This window comes from Anabas testudineus, chromosome 14, assembly GCF_900324465.2.
Source record: "Anabas testudineus chromosome 14, fAnaTes1.2, whole genome shotgun sequence".
Taxonomy (NCBI): domain Eukaryota; kingdom Metazoa; phylum Chordata; class Actinopteri; order Anabantiformes; family Anabantidae; genus Anabas; species Anabas testudineus.
In genome coordinates, this window is record NC_046623.1 from 15,076,478 (window position 1) to 15,092,928 (window position 16,451).

The 16,451-nt window shown below is 41.6% G+C and overlaps 2 protein-coding genes across 2 annotated transcripts; one reads left to right on the forward strand and one right to left on the reverse strand.

Moving 5' to 3' along the window:
* Window positions 1–443: 443 nt before the first annotated feature.
* Window positions 444–1,822, reverse strand: LOC113170733 (beta-crystallin A1-like). The gene is made up of 6 exons (XM_026372959.1): window positions 1,739–1,822; window positions 1,431–1,493; window positions 1,223–1,341; window positions 956–1,097; window positions 722–864; window positions 444–603 (listed from the first exon to the last, which is right to left on the reverse strand). The coding sequence occupies exons 2-6, from the start codon at window positions 1,467–1,469 to the stop codon at window positions 456–458; spliced, it is 591 nt and encodes a 196-aa protein (XP_026228744.1). The 5' UTR covers window positions 1,470–1,493; window positions 1,739–1,822; the 3' UTR covers window positions 444–455.
* Window positions 1,823–5,004: 3,182 nt separating this feature from the next.
* unc119b (unc-119 homolog b (C. elegans)) lies at window positions 5,005–16,323 on the forward strand. The gene is made up of 5 exons (XM_026372958.1): window positions 5,005–5,706; window positions 14,122–14,235; window positions 14,373–14,472; window positions 14,582–14,754; window positions 14,955–16,323. Exons 1-5 carry the CDS (start codon window positions 5,448–5,450, stop codon window positions 15,065–15,067), a joined length of 759 nt encoding a protein of 252 aa, XP_026228743.1. The 5' UTR covers window positions 5,005–5,447; the 3' UTR covers window positions 15,068–16,323.
* Window positions 16,324–16,451: the final 128 nt, after the last annotated feature.

Genomic DNA, 16,451 nt, shown 5'->3' on the forward strand with positions numbered 1-16,451 from the left:
GTCTTGAACATAGGCAGTCATGGATATCACAGTAACAGCAAGACTGGTTCTTGTTGATGTAGAAGACAATGACGATGAAGATGCCATCACTAGTGGAGATGAAAAAGAGCAAATACTTCGAGATGTTTTCACCGCTCTGCAGACGCCCTCGGCCGACGAGGCATCTCTTTCACACTGATTCAACTTTTTTCTCTCAATTCTGTCATTCCTATTTTCTGTCTTTCTTACAGCTTTCCTTTCTTTTGTGGTGTTTCTTTAAAAAACAGAAAGTGCTGTGAACAGCTGACGCCAGTAAGCACCTGAAGCCCAGCTCAGGATCCTACTTTGATTAGCCGGACCAACAGAGCCGGGAAGATGAAGATTGGGGGTGAGGAGGAAGAGAAAGAGGGAGTGAAGAGCAGGAGGAGGGAGAGAAGGAGGAGGAGATAAGGAGGTGTGAAGGAAACGGTCCCATCTCAGTGCTGGATCCTCCTGATGGACTGAATCTGGGGAGTCTGGGCGTGGGAGCCGAACTCGCGGTAACACTTGTACTCTCCTCCGTGACAGTCGCACTCCATGATGTACTGGTGACCACGGTAGCCAGGGTACTGGTAGCACACAAAGCTGAAGAAATGACAGAGAACATGCTAATTAAACTTCACATAAAGACTTAAATGATCAAGTAAACAGTATTGCAGTATTTTCAGTCGGTGTTTGTGTAGCTTCTGTTTCCATGACTTACGCTCCACTCTGAATGTGCATGGATCCAACCTCGTTGTTCATCCAACCCATGGCCTGCAGAGAGGGGTAGTCATCACACAGCTCGAACTGACGACCCATCATGTTTTCGTTGTCGTAGATGGTCATGCGGGAGTCCTTGTGGTTCTGTACAAAGAAGGGGAAAATAGGCTGAGCACAACTTGAGCTCGGCGTGAAATGAATAAAAAGCTGTTACTCTGTTGTAAGTTAAACCTACAGCACAGCAGATGGGCCTGAAGGAGATCATCCTCTCAATGCGGTAGGAGTTGCTGCCGCTGTAGGCCTCAAAGCGAGGGTAGTCTCCCTTCTCCAGGACAAACTGCTGGCCGCAGAAACTGGAGTGCTCGTAGCCCACCCAGCTGCAAGCAGAAAGTGTAACTAATAAGGCCAAAAAACAAGGAAATATAAAACCTGCACATTTTTAAGCGGCTCAGAATCTAAAGAAAAGTTGTCAAAAGTGAGTAAGAGCTGCCTGGATACGTACGCGCCACACTCGACCTTCAGGGAGCGGATGTTCTCCATCCCACACTCCATGATGTTCTGGCAGCTGGCGGTGAACTCCATACGCCTGCCCTGGAAGTACTCCTGATCGTACACAGTGATCTGTAAAACACAAAATAAAATAAAAGAGTACACAATTACGAGTCAATTTGCAAATTTCTGCATTTAGATTTCTTGCGTATTATGCTTACCTTCCAAGGGCCCATGGGCATGGGGTTGTTCAGAGCCATTTTTGTCCTTTTTTTTAGGAGTGCCTGTGAGGAAACAAACGCAGTAAAGGATTTATGAAAATGTTCAGAAATGTATCTGTAAAAAAGTAAAAGATATTTAACACCAGTTATTTATTCTCTGCTGCTCTATGAGATATGTCAGCTTTCTCTGAGACTTGTTTCTCACCAGCTTCTACACTATGCGTCTGTAACATTAAGCTTTCTAATTCCCTTTCTTAAATGTTTTTCAACCTACACAATGTACTGTATCAATTACTAGTTCGACCTACCTAAACTGGTGAGCTGTGTGTCGCAGGTTTCCACTGAATGGTCTGCAGAGGGGGTTTGTATGAGGGTATATATACACCCATGGGTGTCGGGGACCGGGGGGCAGGCACGCCTGGACTCATGTCAGCACTTTGCTTTGGACTCCATTGTTTTGTTGTGTGAGCTACAGAGGGGTTAACACACAGACGCACAGTGATTCATACAAACACAAAGAGGGCAAATGGTTTTACAGTGTTTCCTCCACCTCTGAGTTAAATCTATAGCCCTGTGTATTCCCCATCAGTAGGTAGATTTATTATCAGATTTATTCCTCCTTCAAGGTTCTAGGGACAGACAATATTGTTTATAGTACAGACTCTACAGACTCTTTAGGTGAACAACCTTCATTTCATTTGTTGATATGATTTCAGGCCTGTGTGAAAATGCAGTGCTCGTGGCCCACCCAGCTTTTAATTGTGCAGTATTCTGGTTCTTGTGTCATAGAGGTTTTGTTTTTATTTATATAACTATAAAACTATATATATAACTAAATATATATCTGTATTTATTCCTCTGCTTTAAATGTCCACTGTCAAAAATGCTTTTCAACCAAAACTAATTTCCTGAAACCTGAATAAGTGTCATGTGAACTAGAATCAATGGCTTTAAAGCTGGATTAAAGCTGCTCTCATTGTAAAAATGCTGTAATCCATAAAAGGTGTAAAAGAAGAAGAACAAGTTTGTTGGCAGTGAAGTCAAATCTGGGTTTAAAATCATTTACTTACAACCAACCTGTTCAAACTGATTCGCTCTGCTTCACGTAAAGCATTTGACCTGTTTTAACTTTGTGGCTTATATGTAAATTGTGAATGAAAAGTACCTGTTGCTATTTTTGGACAACACGTACATGTGAATTAATCAACAATGAAGGTTAGCGGGGGGCAACGACACAGAGTGAAAGGCCTCATTGGCAGAGCTGGCAGCGCCTGAGCATCAACTGATGAGCTACAAGATGAACTCGGCAGTTTCGCTTTCAAGTCTCAGCGTGAATAGATTATAAATACAGGTAATGTATTGTGATCTGAAAGAAGGAGCAAACATCGAGCTGCTCATTACTCTTTATACTTTTGATTGATATAACTCTCATGCTGTGTTATTCTACCTATTCATAACTGCTGTCTTCACTTTAATTAAAGTCAGTAAATTATTGCACACGTTTTTTATTTTATAATGCTATAGTTTGTGTCATTGAAGGAAGCAAGTAAGAGCAGCTGGTAGGGACATAACAGTCCCCTCTACTCTGGCTGCATTGAACAAAAAACATTTAGGAATGGCTTACTGAGGTCAGCAGTCTCTGTCTGTGTGTGTGTGTGTGTGTGTGTGTGTGTGTGTGTGTGTGTGTGTGTGTGCCCTTGTAATTCCCTGATTGTGTGGACAACACACAGAAAGAGAACATGTGGACATATTACAAATCATATCACAATAAAAACATTTTTGTGAGCACATTCCTCATCAAAGTGCATTTGTTCAGTCAGACTGTGAGGGAGCAACAAGCATGTGTGTGTGTGTGTGTGTGTGTGTGTGTGTGTGTGTGTGTGTGTGTGTTTCTGCTGATGATAGCAGCAGCAGCTCAGACGTGACAAAGGGACAAGCTAACTCAGCAGGGCAGTGTGAAGAGCCCACAGTGACCATATAGCCGATTCTCAGTGAGCACGTACAGGTGTCACACACATACACACAGTAAAACCTCACTTCCTTCTTTGCATGGTTAACAGACAACTCTCACAGACACACAAACAGCCTGCATGCTCATAAAGACACAAGCTAAAACCTACAAATCTATCCTTAAATGTTATTTAAAACTAGGACTTCAGAAGTGGATAATTTAATTTGTCTATATTTAACTTTAGTGCCATACATAGAAACTCTTTCTACTCCAGCTACCCACACCAGACAAACCACCTCAATATTATTGTGCAGTAAATGTTTCCTTCCTCTAGGGTGCAACAGTTCAACGTAAACCCTCAATTGTCAGCTCTATTCTGATTCATTACTTAAAGGAATCATCACACTCTTAAGAACCTCTTGAGCTTTATGTGAATAACTCTCCATATAATCTGAATTATTTACAGAGACCATTGTTTCCACTGGTGTTTTGTTGTTGTGGTTGCTGTTAACTGTAGGTAAAGTTGGTTTTATCATCAGAGCTCTGGTGGATAGTCATGTGTGACTGAGCTCTCCAGTGAGTCATACAGGGACTTTACATGCATCAGTAGAAAGAGCAACAGAAATAGGATTAAAACCGAATGGGGATTGTTTCCATGCTGCTTTCTCCTGGGCTACACTGATCTGATGATGTCTGTTTAGAGTTGTGGCTTCTAATAAAATGCAGCTTATTGGGTTTAATCAGGCTAATATAAATTTACATTAGATTTACAACCCTTCAAAGTATTTTATGTAAAGGCCCAGCATTCAGACAGATCAGAAGTTGTGATTAAATGTGCTTAAAGTATTTAATTTTGCAGAATGGCTCTTTTCTGTGGTACTTGATCATTATCACAGCTAAATTATGATGTGAACAGGTATTTCAATATGCTCTTTACTAGTAGTAAAAGTCACAGTTCTCAATTCAAACAAACAACAAAATGTACTGATTCAACTTTGAAAAATAAAAGTACTGTCTGCAGTGAAATGTAATAATGCAGATTTCTAAAACTGTTACCCTCTCCCCCACAACTACAAGGAATATTAGATATACACCTTCTCAAATGAGGTCAAAGTACTGCAAAGGTCAATCTAAATAATTACTGTCCACCACTTAATGCTGTAATTGCACATGAGGTGCTTCTACTTCTGTTCTTGTCCATTCATGAGACACAATTTGATAAAATAATGTTTTGTGGGTAGAATTTGCATCTGAATAGTAAATAGTAATAAAAAATACAATAATTACAATAATAAAGTAAAATATGACGTCTTTATGTGAACTATAATTAAAGAGGTTTAAGGATACAGCCTTTGCTTATTACGTTTCAATACACAGCAGTGAGTCCATTTTATTTTATGTTTTATTATTAGGATCTATAAAGTCTGTGACATTACAAAAACACAACTCCTTATTGTTTTATGTATAGGTCTAATGACATTTTTGGATTGAGTCCCGTTGTGTTTACCACCCTCTAAGAAAAGAAACACACACATTGCAGAAAGTAGGGGTGCTGTAAATGAACCTCCTGTATTTTGGTCCTGGTTCGTGCGCGCATTCGTCGGTTGTAGCGCAGTTTGTGCGCAGATGCACCAGCCGCTCTGTCAGCCGCACGGCACAGGCTACTGCTGAGGGCTTCCGCCGAGACGCACCCCCCCCAACCCCAACCCCAACCCCGTCCCCCTGCTGCACAGTCAACGGCCATCTGCCGCCTCTTTTCCCGTTTCGAGTCCAGCAGGTTATTATTCGACAGACTTCTAGCTTCACCTGACACAGAAGAAACAGCGACTCGGGCACCGGCGGCGCAGAGAAAGCTGCGCACTCTCCGCATTGGTCTGTGCGCTCAGCCAACGAGAGCCGGGGCCGTCTGCAGACTGCGGGCGCATAAAGACGAAGGGGATTTGAATTAAGCACCGGATAACAGGCAGCAACTGTGCATCCTTCAGCGAGGGAGGGAGGGAGAGAGGGAGGCAACTGTTTTGTATCTTGGAAGCCCTGGGTTAGGAGAGGGGGAGGAGGAGCGGAGAATGAGCTATTCTTGTACCAGCAGAGGCAACAGCCAGGACCCATCAAGCGCTAAGAAGCCTGTCGGTGATAATCCAGGCAGAGACACCGGAGGCACCGACAGCAGCGGTAACGGCAGCCCAAAGCAAACGGCGGCGATGAAAGTGAAGAAAGGATGCAACTCGACCGACGTGGGGGTCCCGGTGATCACGGAGGAGGACCTGCTCGCCAGCGCAGTGATCACTCCGGAGGATGTTCTGGGCTTACAGAAGATCACAGAGAGTAAGTTTGGTGTTACTGTGTCGGTAGTTGAGTGATAAAGGGAGACAGAGGTGCTTCAGTGTGACAGCTCCTATGTGAGTCACACATCACGTCACTGTCCCTGTATTTATGGAGCCTAATGTATAAAAGGCCCTGTTGAAACGCATGAGAATGCATCTTTGGAGGGGTGCAGATGTGCATTTACCCTCCTGTGCTGGCTCCTCGGTAGACCTGTGACCTGCAGAGGAGGTGTCAGCCTGTGTTGTGTCCCCCATGGAGGTGGGGGAGAGATGTGTGCTGCTTAAAAACACCATGTGTGAGAAGGACATGCAGCCACGGCTGGGAAGTGAGACGGCGGCGTAACCCCCAGATGTTAATTGCTGAACAAGCCAGACTTACTTTTATCCTCTTATACCACACCAACCTTGAGTAGCTTGCTTTCACTTCACGTTGATTGCAAAGAGTGAGTTTCTGGGGTGACCGAGGGGTCCAATGCTTCCTTTTGCACAAGTTCACATCTGGTTCACTGCAGATGTTTTCACCTTTTTCTTTCTTGTCACTTCAGAGTCTCCTCCAATAATGACCAAGGTTGAAATTTCGTCCGCTGTGAAGGGTTAATGCAGTTTTTAATTATGTCCCACCCTCTAAATCTCAAACAAGCCTCTTATGCAGAAACACAGAGTTACAGCAGTCAGGCTCTTATGTGCACACCTACATCTACATCTCAGGTCTTAAAATAGCATTGAGCTAACAGGTGGCCAGCGGGGCATTTGACTATTTAAAGGCCAGAATAACCTAACTTACACAACACAGTTACATTTTCCTGTAGCTCAACATGTTGTGATAAGGAGTGACATATTTCTTTCCCAGCTCTTGCTAACATCCTCTGGCTCAGCCCCTCTTCTACTGAGGGTTTGTGGTTTCTTCTCTGTGCCTTATCCAGCCGGTTTAGCTGCGACTGACGTGTAGTACACACGCGTGTGTGTCTATGTTTGTGTTTTTATCTGTAAGTGTGTTGCTGTTCATCCCCAAGAGTGAGTCTGTGTAGGGATTGTCATCCAGCTGCACAGTGACACACACGGGGGGGGGGGGGGGGGGGGGGCAGCCTAATGACTGTGTCTCCCTCGCTGGACCCTATCATGATCTTGGAAACTCTCACTTTCATATATTGCATCGTCATCGGTAAAGGCAAGAGGAGGCATGTGTGAATCACCACAGCAACATGGGTATACGCTTGAATCACTACGGCAACATGAAGCATCTCCCCTTGGTTACGGCCAGTGGAGCGTGCATCTCTGTTCTCCCACACACTTCCTCCACTACTTTCCTTCCTTTTGTTTTTTTCCCCGGATGACATAGAGATATAAGAATATCCTCACACACACACACACTTGACTCTGGTGGTCCAACAGTGGTTGTGCACTGTTTACATTACTCAGCAGAGTTCAAACTGAATTCAGTAATAAAAGTTTAAAGTTGATAGTGAACCTGCTTTGTTGTCTCAGTATCGCAGGAAAGGAAACTTCACTTTGTGTAAGATAAATCCTCAGACAGGACACAGTCGTTGCATTTTGACAAATGAAATACAAAAGCAAAGATTTAATACTTACTGTTAAAGAAGGAACACTGTACCAAGTAAAAGCAACAGTCAGCACCAGCTTTTAAAAAGTTTATGCTGTGTTTTTAGTATCAGTCTGACCCACATGTGAGGCTCTCTTCCTTCCCTCTTCCCCACATCCGTCTTCATTTCTCCTGTCCTTGATTTTAAGTTCAGCCCCATTTTTACACAGTATGTTCTCACTGAGGTGAGATCGGTTCATCTAAAGTTCACTCACTACCTAGAAACTGTTGCAAATTTTATGTAGAAGACATATACAGCTGTATTACAACAGTATTTCAAGCTACTGACAATATATACAGCACCATTTCTACTGCCCCAACCTACATGCAGGTTATACCCAGAACAGGTCACATACTTTAAGGTTAGCAGGATCCATCCACTGGGAATCGTGAACGCCAGTACAAATGTTCAATGACATTCCTTCTGCACTAGTTCCACGTTGTTAGTGTTTTTGCTAGTAATTTAGTTCATTATAAACATGTATTGAACAATATTAAAGTTAAACTAAACTCCTAAAAACTCCTGCTTGTTTTTACCTGCAGGATGCTTTGCAGCTACTAAAACCCCAACGTCTCCTAGATCACAGACTACATTGAAGTAACAATAACATGACATTAACAATATTTTCCTTATGCAAGTCACCATGTTCATGCTAAAACTGGATGTTATGCAATGACAATGAAAGGGGAGTCATATGAGCGTTACAAGCACTTCAGCTACCACGGCTTCATCTGCTTTCATCCAGACCATCTTCACTGCACCCTTGCTGCTTTAACCCTGCCCCCTCTCTACAGTGATTAGTTGGATTTGCCTTCATACAAGAAAGTAAACCGGATTAGTCCATGTGAGCTGTGTTGGGCCTGAGCGCCTTCCTCCTTCAAACAAACCCATAGATCCTCCTTTTTATTAAAACACAGTGGAGCCTTCTTCATCTGTCATATTTTCATGACTGTTTTACTGTAATATCCTGCAAGTGTCAGCAGGTAGTGGCTGTGTTTTTCATCTTCTGTGAGGCCACACTGATGCTGTAGTTTGTAGAGGCTAAAACCAAGATCAATATATGAAAGAAAATGAAATCAGATAATCACATAATCAGATTTGATCTTTTTTAACACATAGTGTTGCTGGTCAGACTTTTAAATATAAATGAAAACGATATTTAGCAGTAAAATATAAACCCAGATTTAAATATATGAATATGTGTTGAATCCAACGGTGGTAAATGTCCTTCTACTTACACCACAGTTTGAACCTGGCCTGTTACAGCTCTGACTAAAGCTGTGAGATGAGATGTGGAGACAGAGACAGAGCTTCATGTCTGAGACGTGGAAGCTGTTCAGCAGTAGAGCTGCTGTCTGTATTGTATGTGGTAGAGAAGCACTCACACAGCTGAAGGAAAGCTGATTGTTTATGTGGTATAAATGGACATCTTAACGCTGGCAAAAATAACCTACAGGTGAAACGAACCCGAGAGTGGTGGGTGGTAATCTCTGGACTGAAACACTTCTCCTACTTTTACCTGTAAGGCCTCCGTGTTCGAGTTCATTAATAGGCAGCGGTTACACTGCAGCCTCAGCAGTGTTTTTGAGGTAAATGCCAGAATCAGCCTGTGAATATGTTCACAGCGACATGTTAGCGTGATAACTTTGCTAACTACAGTTAAAAATAAGTTCAGCTGCGAGTGGTGGAAATGTTGCAGCTGTTGATAAGATCACAGGTTGTGAAAAATAGATTTTGTTTACCAGTTGATGACGCAGCACATGTCAAAAGAGCGAATGCAAGTTTTAACAAATTCCACTGTGTCCTGTGGAACTTAGAAATAAGAAAAATAGCCACAAAGAGAAAGTGACAGCCTGTGGAAATTATGATGACTTCACTCATATAGAACTACTGACTACTACTCCGCTACCTCGAAGCTCGGGTAAGTGAATTCATCACCGTTCACACTGCTATGATAATTCTTCTGAGGTCAGTACAAAACCAGCACCGCTTAAAAGGTCGGGAGCTCCAGAGCTGCAACAGTTAACACTTCATGGTTCGCGTTGCTTTGGCAGCGGCACTTTAACCAGACACATTTAAAAACAACCGAGCAGACGACAGCTTTCAGACACAAGTAATGGAAGCTCTGTTTCTAGAGATTACATCGAGTGATGGTGATGATTGACTTTTCAGCTCAGTTTAACTTAAATAATCTGATTCCTACAGTCAAACTAATGTTGTTCCATACAGTCCGATCTTCACTTCAAAATGGGTGAATGCTACAACTTGTAGTGTTTGTAACCTTAGTTTTTGGGCCACTGAGTTCGATCTGCTCCTCTTTTCTTCTTGTTCTGTTGATATAGGCTCTGTACAAGTGCATGTACTATGAGTTTTCATGTAGATAATTAAATTAAAATTTAAATTATTTTTACTCTGATTTATGTCCTAATGCATTCAAACATTGTGCTGAAAGAGATTTAAACAGAAACATATTGTATCATCACCGTTTTCAGACAGAACAGAGAATGACAGGGAGAATATGGAAATGAGCTGCATATTTTAGCGCAGTTGTCCACACCCAAAACAACCGACAGCTTAATTAGACGTTCTTGGTGCTATATGGTCTTTTTAAAATGTGGTATTTGTTTCTAGTTTCACTTTTTGGTTTTCATAAACATATAAAATAATGATTGTAAACTAGCAGAAACTTTCTTTCATGCTCACAGTACTACACTAACTTAACCTGCAGTATAATTTAAACATTTGATCATGTTGAAGTTAAACATGAAAAGCTACTTAAGAAATGTGAAGAGAAGAACTGCGGTCACTGGAAGACCACCCACCAATCTGCAGCTCAAGTGGGACAGACTGAACCAGATCCCGTTATTAGTGTCAGCTGTAATGTTCATCAGCCTCCAGTACAGTTTCATGTGCCACTGATCTTAAACACGTCTACTGGAAGGTTCCTAAGATCCATCCTGTCCCAGCATTATCTGGGTGAACTGCTAAAATGAGCTCCGAACTGTTTATTTTGGCTGAATCTAGGTCATATGATGCAGTTTTTGTTGAACTGTGGGCCTGACCTAGTCTGGTTGTATTCTGGTGATTTCTGCCACATCTGCAGTGAGTAAAGAGGAAGGACATCAAAACACAAAAAACACAATATAAAGCACTGAAAAATGTCTTTTTCTGATATTTAATATCTGTTTTTTAGCCTTTTGACGAGTAAAAGTAGGGTGTTGGGTGTATGGATAGTGTGGGCGTCTCTAGATCTCCAGGGCACCTGCATCAAAATACCACATAAATATTATTTGAATAAATAAGTTGGACTTAATCTTACAATGAGTAAACACAATATGAAACCCCAAATACATGTGTCTGCATATGATTGAACCTAATGTAAATGAAGTGATTTGAAGTCATTCAGTCAGTCACTTGTAAAGTTGGACTTATTACTTACACATACATGTAAATACATATTATTTATAAGTGGTGTACATCATTAGTTAATCAGCAGGTCAATACATTTGCGAAGTGGTGAGACTGAAGTTTCGGAATAATTTTTTTTCTAAATTCTCATGGTGAAATTTGAAGAAGTGGTTTGCAGACATGCTTCCTGTTTCCAGCAGCGTTTGCCTCACACCCACAGCTCAGCTTTGACTGTTAATAGTCACTTTAGTTTGTTGCATAATTCAGTTTCGATTGCTGTGACCATGCAGACACAGTCCAGACACACACACACACACTCACACACACAGAAACCTTAGGAGGTGTGTGCGATCACAGCCCAGAAGGAAAGCTGACAGTGATAAACAGGAGTCTGTTGGTGGCTTCTATCAGCAAGTTGTCCTCAGATGACTCTGAGTGTGTGTGTGTGTGTCCTGAGGTGACAGACTTCATGTAACTACACACAGAGACACACATTCGCATGCAACAAACTCAATCGTTGTGCATCACATGACAACAACTTGTACAAACACACGGGCTCTAAAGAGAATTGAAGTGGCATTTGTGGCATTCAGCAACTTTCTCGTACTGCAGTTAGTTTTAGTTACGAATGACAGTGACAGTGAGACTGGCCGTGCTTCACGGGGAAAGAACACACACCATCATCGAATGACGTTGGCGTCATCAGAATTATTTTGGACCTTAAATGAAATTGATATAATTAAAATATGCAACATGTATACTCCTCTTTAATATCAGTTAATGTTGTCTATAACATTCATGCAGCCTTTAATTGCAATTTAAGAATCACTGGTTATTCTCCTGGTCAAATCTCATGTACACGCAGCTCCTCTTGAACAGTCTTAAACTAGCGATTCACAACACGTTTGTGCAGCTAAGAGATTTTGGGGAATCCAGTTTGAGACATTAAAGATAAAAACGGTCGTGCATGAGGCCCATTGTTCTCATGGGACTTCATTAGGAGGCTCAAAGGTAACTATTAGCACTGAGTTAACAAAAGGACAAGGACAGCACCAGCTGTGGCACAGTATATTAAACCCTCTGCACACACACACAAATACACACACATACACTACTGTTATTAATGGTCCCATTTTTGCCAGCAGAGATATCGTATGATATTAATTAAAATCATGTGGCTGCTGTCGGTCTTTTGTTTCCTGTGTGTGTGTGTGTGTGTGTGTGTGTGTGTGTGTGCAGAGGCTGTGTGAATCTTCAGGTGTTGTACAGTAGTTAATGGACCACAGTTTGCATAGCTGATGAGTTTAGAAGAGCAAATCTGACAGAGTAGCAAGGGCAGTGCAGCATCACAACGAATCAGCTCTGTCAGGAACACTCGCCTCATACAGTAAATGGAGTTGACAACATGCTGTGACTTTGGGGTATGCTTCCTCTTCGGGGATGCTCCAGCGTGAATATATAAACATTAGAAAACACGCAGGGAGGATTGAGCGTAATCCTTCGGGGAGAGTTAATATGTGGAAGTAAACACCAGGAAAAACAGCAGAGCTAAAGCAAGTGGAGGCTCCAGCTCATCCTGCAGCTTTAGCACAGTAGTAAAATATTTACTGATATTATTTTAACCTGCAATAACTGCAAGTAGCAGAAACCGGCTGTATCAACGTTTACTGAGAATTGATTTGATAAACTTGTTACCAAACAGTTTCTGGGTTGCACTTCCTTTCATTGGCTGCCCAGACCTTCACTGCAGCCAACTTTAACTTTTGCTGTGGGAGCTCCCAGCCTTTAATCTGTTCTTCAGCTCTTCTGCTTTCGATGCATTTACATACATTTGCTAAATCTGAGTGCACAGAATGCTCCTGCATACATCTGCATTGTTTTTGCCAGCATTGATTTAATTGAAATGCCAGTTTGCCAGCATTAGGGCCACTGGTGAGCGTTTGTCTGTCTAGTCTTGTGTCCACTTCAACATGTTGAATTGACAGCACACACCAAACACTACCCGACGGTATAGGGAGTCATTTCATAGTGCCACTTCTGACCCAGATGAAGGCGGTGTGAGGCGACACAGCAGTCGGTCTAGGTCGCCTCTGGCTCTTTCATGTTGGCATTACACACTCAAGCCATAACATAACCAATACCCTGTTTGACAGATGATGTGCAGCTCATTTTTTACTTTCTCTCCTTATAATATTTGCAGCACTATGTGCTGGTCTCGTTTGCCAGTTTTAAATGTACATTTGGACAGAAACCAGGCAGTTTGTGATGCTCCAGTCTTATAAATAAAAAAATCCCACTGTCACACCAACCCTTAAATGAACACTTCTTCTGCTTTCTTAATTTGTCATCATTCGATCTACAGAATTAGATGGTTCCTTTCTCGGTATAGCATAAGAAGCTGATGGAAGCATCTGTAAATGTCATGTTGCTATCTTGTTAGTGCGACGCATCGGGCGTCGATGTGGCATAAAGAACAGCCGGTGGGTTGATTGGTCAGAGCCGCCACCGTTAGCGATTTATCGCTCTGTACTGACAGTGTTTGAGTGAACAGATGTGATCGTCTCGCTGTTAATTGACACACCGTGTGTCTGCGTCACAAGAGCACGTCCATCATGAGAAACAGCAGAACATGAGAAGGAAGAACAGTCACTGAGCTGAGAGATGGACGTTTGAGATTTGCAGCTTCTGCTTGGCACGAGGCGAGCGTGCAGGCCTCAGTGGAGACGACGGAGAGATGCTACACCTGCTGGTCAGTGGTATCAGTCGGATCAGGCGGGAAGCAGGAAGTGTTTGCTCTACCGGGGAACGCTAATAAGCAGTGACACTGCCTGGTTAGGGCAGGAAGGATTAGAGGAACAAAAATAACTTGATTCTCCTTCTTACTGTGTGTGTGTGTGTGTGTTTGTTTGTGAGGAAATTGCTCCTCTAACATAGTTTTTTACCAAATATGTTAAGAATAATCTGAAACTGTAGTAAAGTGATTATCAGTAGTAACATTATCATTATTTATTTATATAAGTTAAATAACCTACTTAATTTCCAAAATACCTCCATTACTAAAGAAAAGAAACATTTGACAGCTGGCTAATTAGGTGTTTCAAATATTGTAATAAATAGAAAATAAATGAACCTGCTTCTTGATCAGCATTAAATAATAATAACACATTTGAAACCCTTTTCAATTTAACAAAATATAACACAAAACTTTCCCTAAATGAAATAATAATCTACAGATTGCTCTCTGTCTGCTCTCCTGACACCAGCTTTCACCTGAGATGCTTCTCATGTGAAGCCACATTATCTGTTTTATTGATGTACAGGAAATTATGTTTTTTTTTTATGAAAAGTGTTTTTTTAAGTATTCTTATTCTTAGTTTAATCTGTCTTTCATTCTCTCTCTCTCTCAGATTATCTTTGTAGCCCGGACGAGAACATTTACAACATCGACTTCACCAGGTTCAAAATCAGAGACATGGAAACGGGCACCGTGCTGTTTGAAATCACCAAACCTCCATCTACAGGCGAGTCGCTGAACTACTCGACACATGTGTCTCATTTCACTTTTATGTTTGTTCTACTTGATATCTGGAATAAAAAGATTATAAACGTATGTTAGAATATTTATTTCACTCCATTCTGCCCTGTTTCCTCACCTTAGACAAAGCAGGGGAAAAGAGAGACATTGACCCAAACGCCGGACGGTTTGTCCGTTATCAGTTCACCCCCGCTTTTCTCCGACTGCGGCAAGTTGGAGCCACGTAAGTGAGAACGTGTGTGAATCTTTATTTATAAGAACGCGTCACCAACGGAAAGATTGCTGTATCCTTCTCTCTCAACTGAAGCTTTCTATCTTCTTCCTCCCTGCAGAGTTGAGTTCACAGTTGGAGACATGCCCATAGAGAACTTCAGAATGATCGAGAGACATTATTTCAGAGAAAAGTTGCTCAAGAGTTTTGACTTCGAGTTCGGCTTCTGCATGCCGAGCAGCAAGAACACCTGTGAACACATCTACGAATTCCCACCTCTATCTGAGGACCTCAGTAAGTCGAAATTATGTGATGTGATCCCCTTTCTGTGCATGTACGTCACTGTGTGAGTAGCAATAGACTGTAACTTTGACAGATACCACACAGGATTTAGCAGAGTAGAACTGCTGAAGCTTCATGTGAGCCTCAGATGAACTTTGAACTGTGCAAGAACAGGATTTTAATAACTGTGATGTTTCTGTGCCTGCTCACAGTTAGAGAGATGATCCTGCACCCGTATGAGACGCAGTCCGACAGCTTCTACTTTGTGGACAATAAGCTGGTGATGCACAACAAGGCAGACTACTCGTACAACGGCGGCACGTAGAGTCAACACACAGACACGAGAGACAGGTGGATGTGCGGACTGACTGTGCACTGGTGGAGCCTCCTCACACATGGACACACATAGTTCACAGCTTGGTGAGACGTCTCTGTAACAAAGTGTGTTTGTAACATGATGAACCAGCATTTTTTTTAAGTATCTGATTTGTTTTTCCCTCTCTAGTCATGTTACAAAAGTAGTAGTGAGAAAAAAAATGATAGAAATAATTTTTTCATTCCTCTACATGTTAGAGTTAGAATAAAATCTTGTTTTTAGAAGATTTTTGAGGAATCTCTTTCTCAGATTCACAGAGTGTGTGTGTGTGTTTTGTATGATTGTCTGTATGTAAGTATGTCAGTTTGAAGCATGATTACTGGTCTGGTGGATAAATATTACTTTTAATGTCAATAATGTGGTCAATCAGCTGGTTTGAAGGTCAAATAGATTTCCAAAACCTGTTAGTACGTTTTCTACAGTAGGCAGTAGCTGGTCATTTTGAAATGATCGGACTTATTCCCTGTTTCCTTATCCCTTTGTTACTTATTTATTTCTCGGGTTGTGTGATCTGTATTAATTGTAGGCTGTATGTGTTTATTGTCTTTACTCGAAGCACAATGAGGACTCTTGTAACAATAAGCTGATCTGATATGACCTTAACAAACTTCTGTTGTACCATCTGTACTCTTCCAGCCTCACGTTGGTTTGTTTAGGTGATAAAGACATTGTTAAAACTTTTTTTAATTTGTACCCTGTGTGTCCAAGTTAAAGTTTGACTGTTTGCAAACGCTTCATAGGAGAAGAACAACTTTTTTATATATATATATTTCAGTCAGAAAGGAAGAAGTTTGGGGAATGTAGCAGAAGAAGTTTAAAATCACACTTAAATCTAATATATTTTTGTTTATTGTGTGTAATCGAATGTTTGTGTCTCAGCTGCTGTTTTTACCAAGTCCCATTTTCTCCTCTGTTACCTGGTTTCTGCCTCTTATACATTTCTATCTCATCATTTTCAATCTGAAACATTCCAGCTTGGAACAAGTTAGGACCTGATTGTGTTGATCTGCTTTTATTCGAGGGCATTTATTACACAGATCACACAGAAATTAACATTGAACCGCCTTTGGATGCCGCTAAATTGTAATATGCACACTTGACTTTCTCTCTGGCTGTGCTCAGACACAACCTGCCTCAAATAGTATTCAAATAGTTCTTTTTTTCAGCATATGTCTCATTGAACCCATCTGTCGAACGCATACTGATATTTACTTTGAAATATTAGTTGAGCCAGTTCTTCAGAGATCTGCAGCCAGCTCAAAGGATGAAACTCGAACGCACCAGATTTACCTGAATGTTATGTCAAACATGTAACACGGATGTGTCGAGCAGA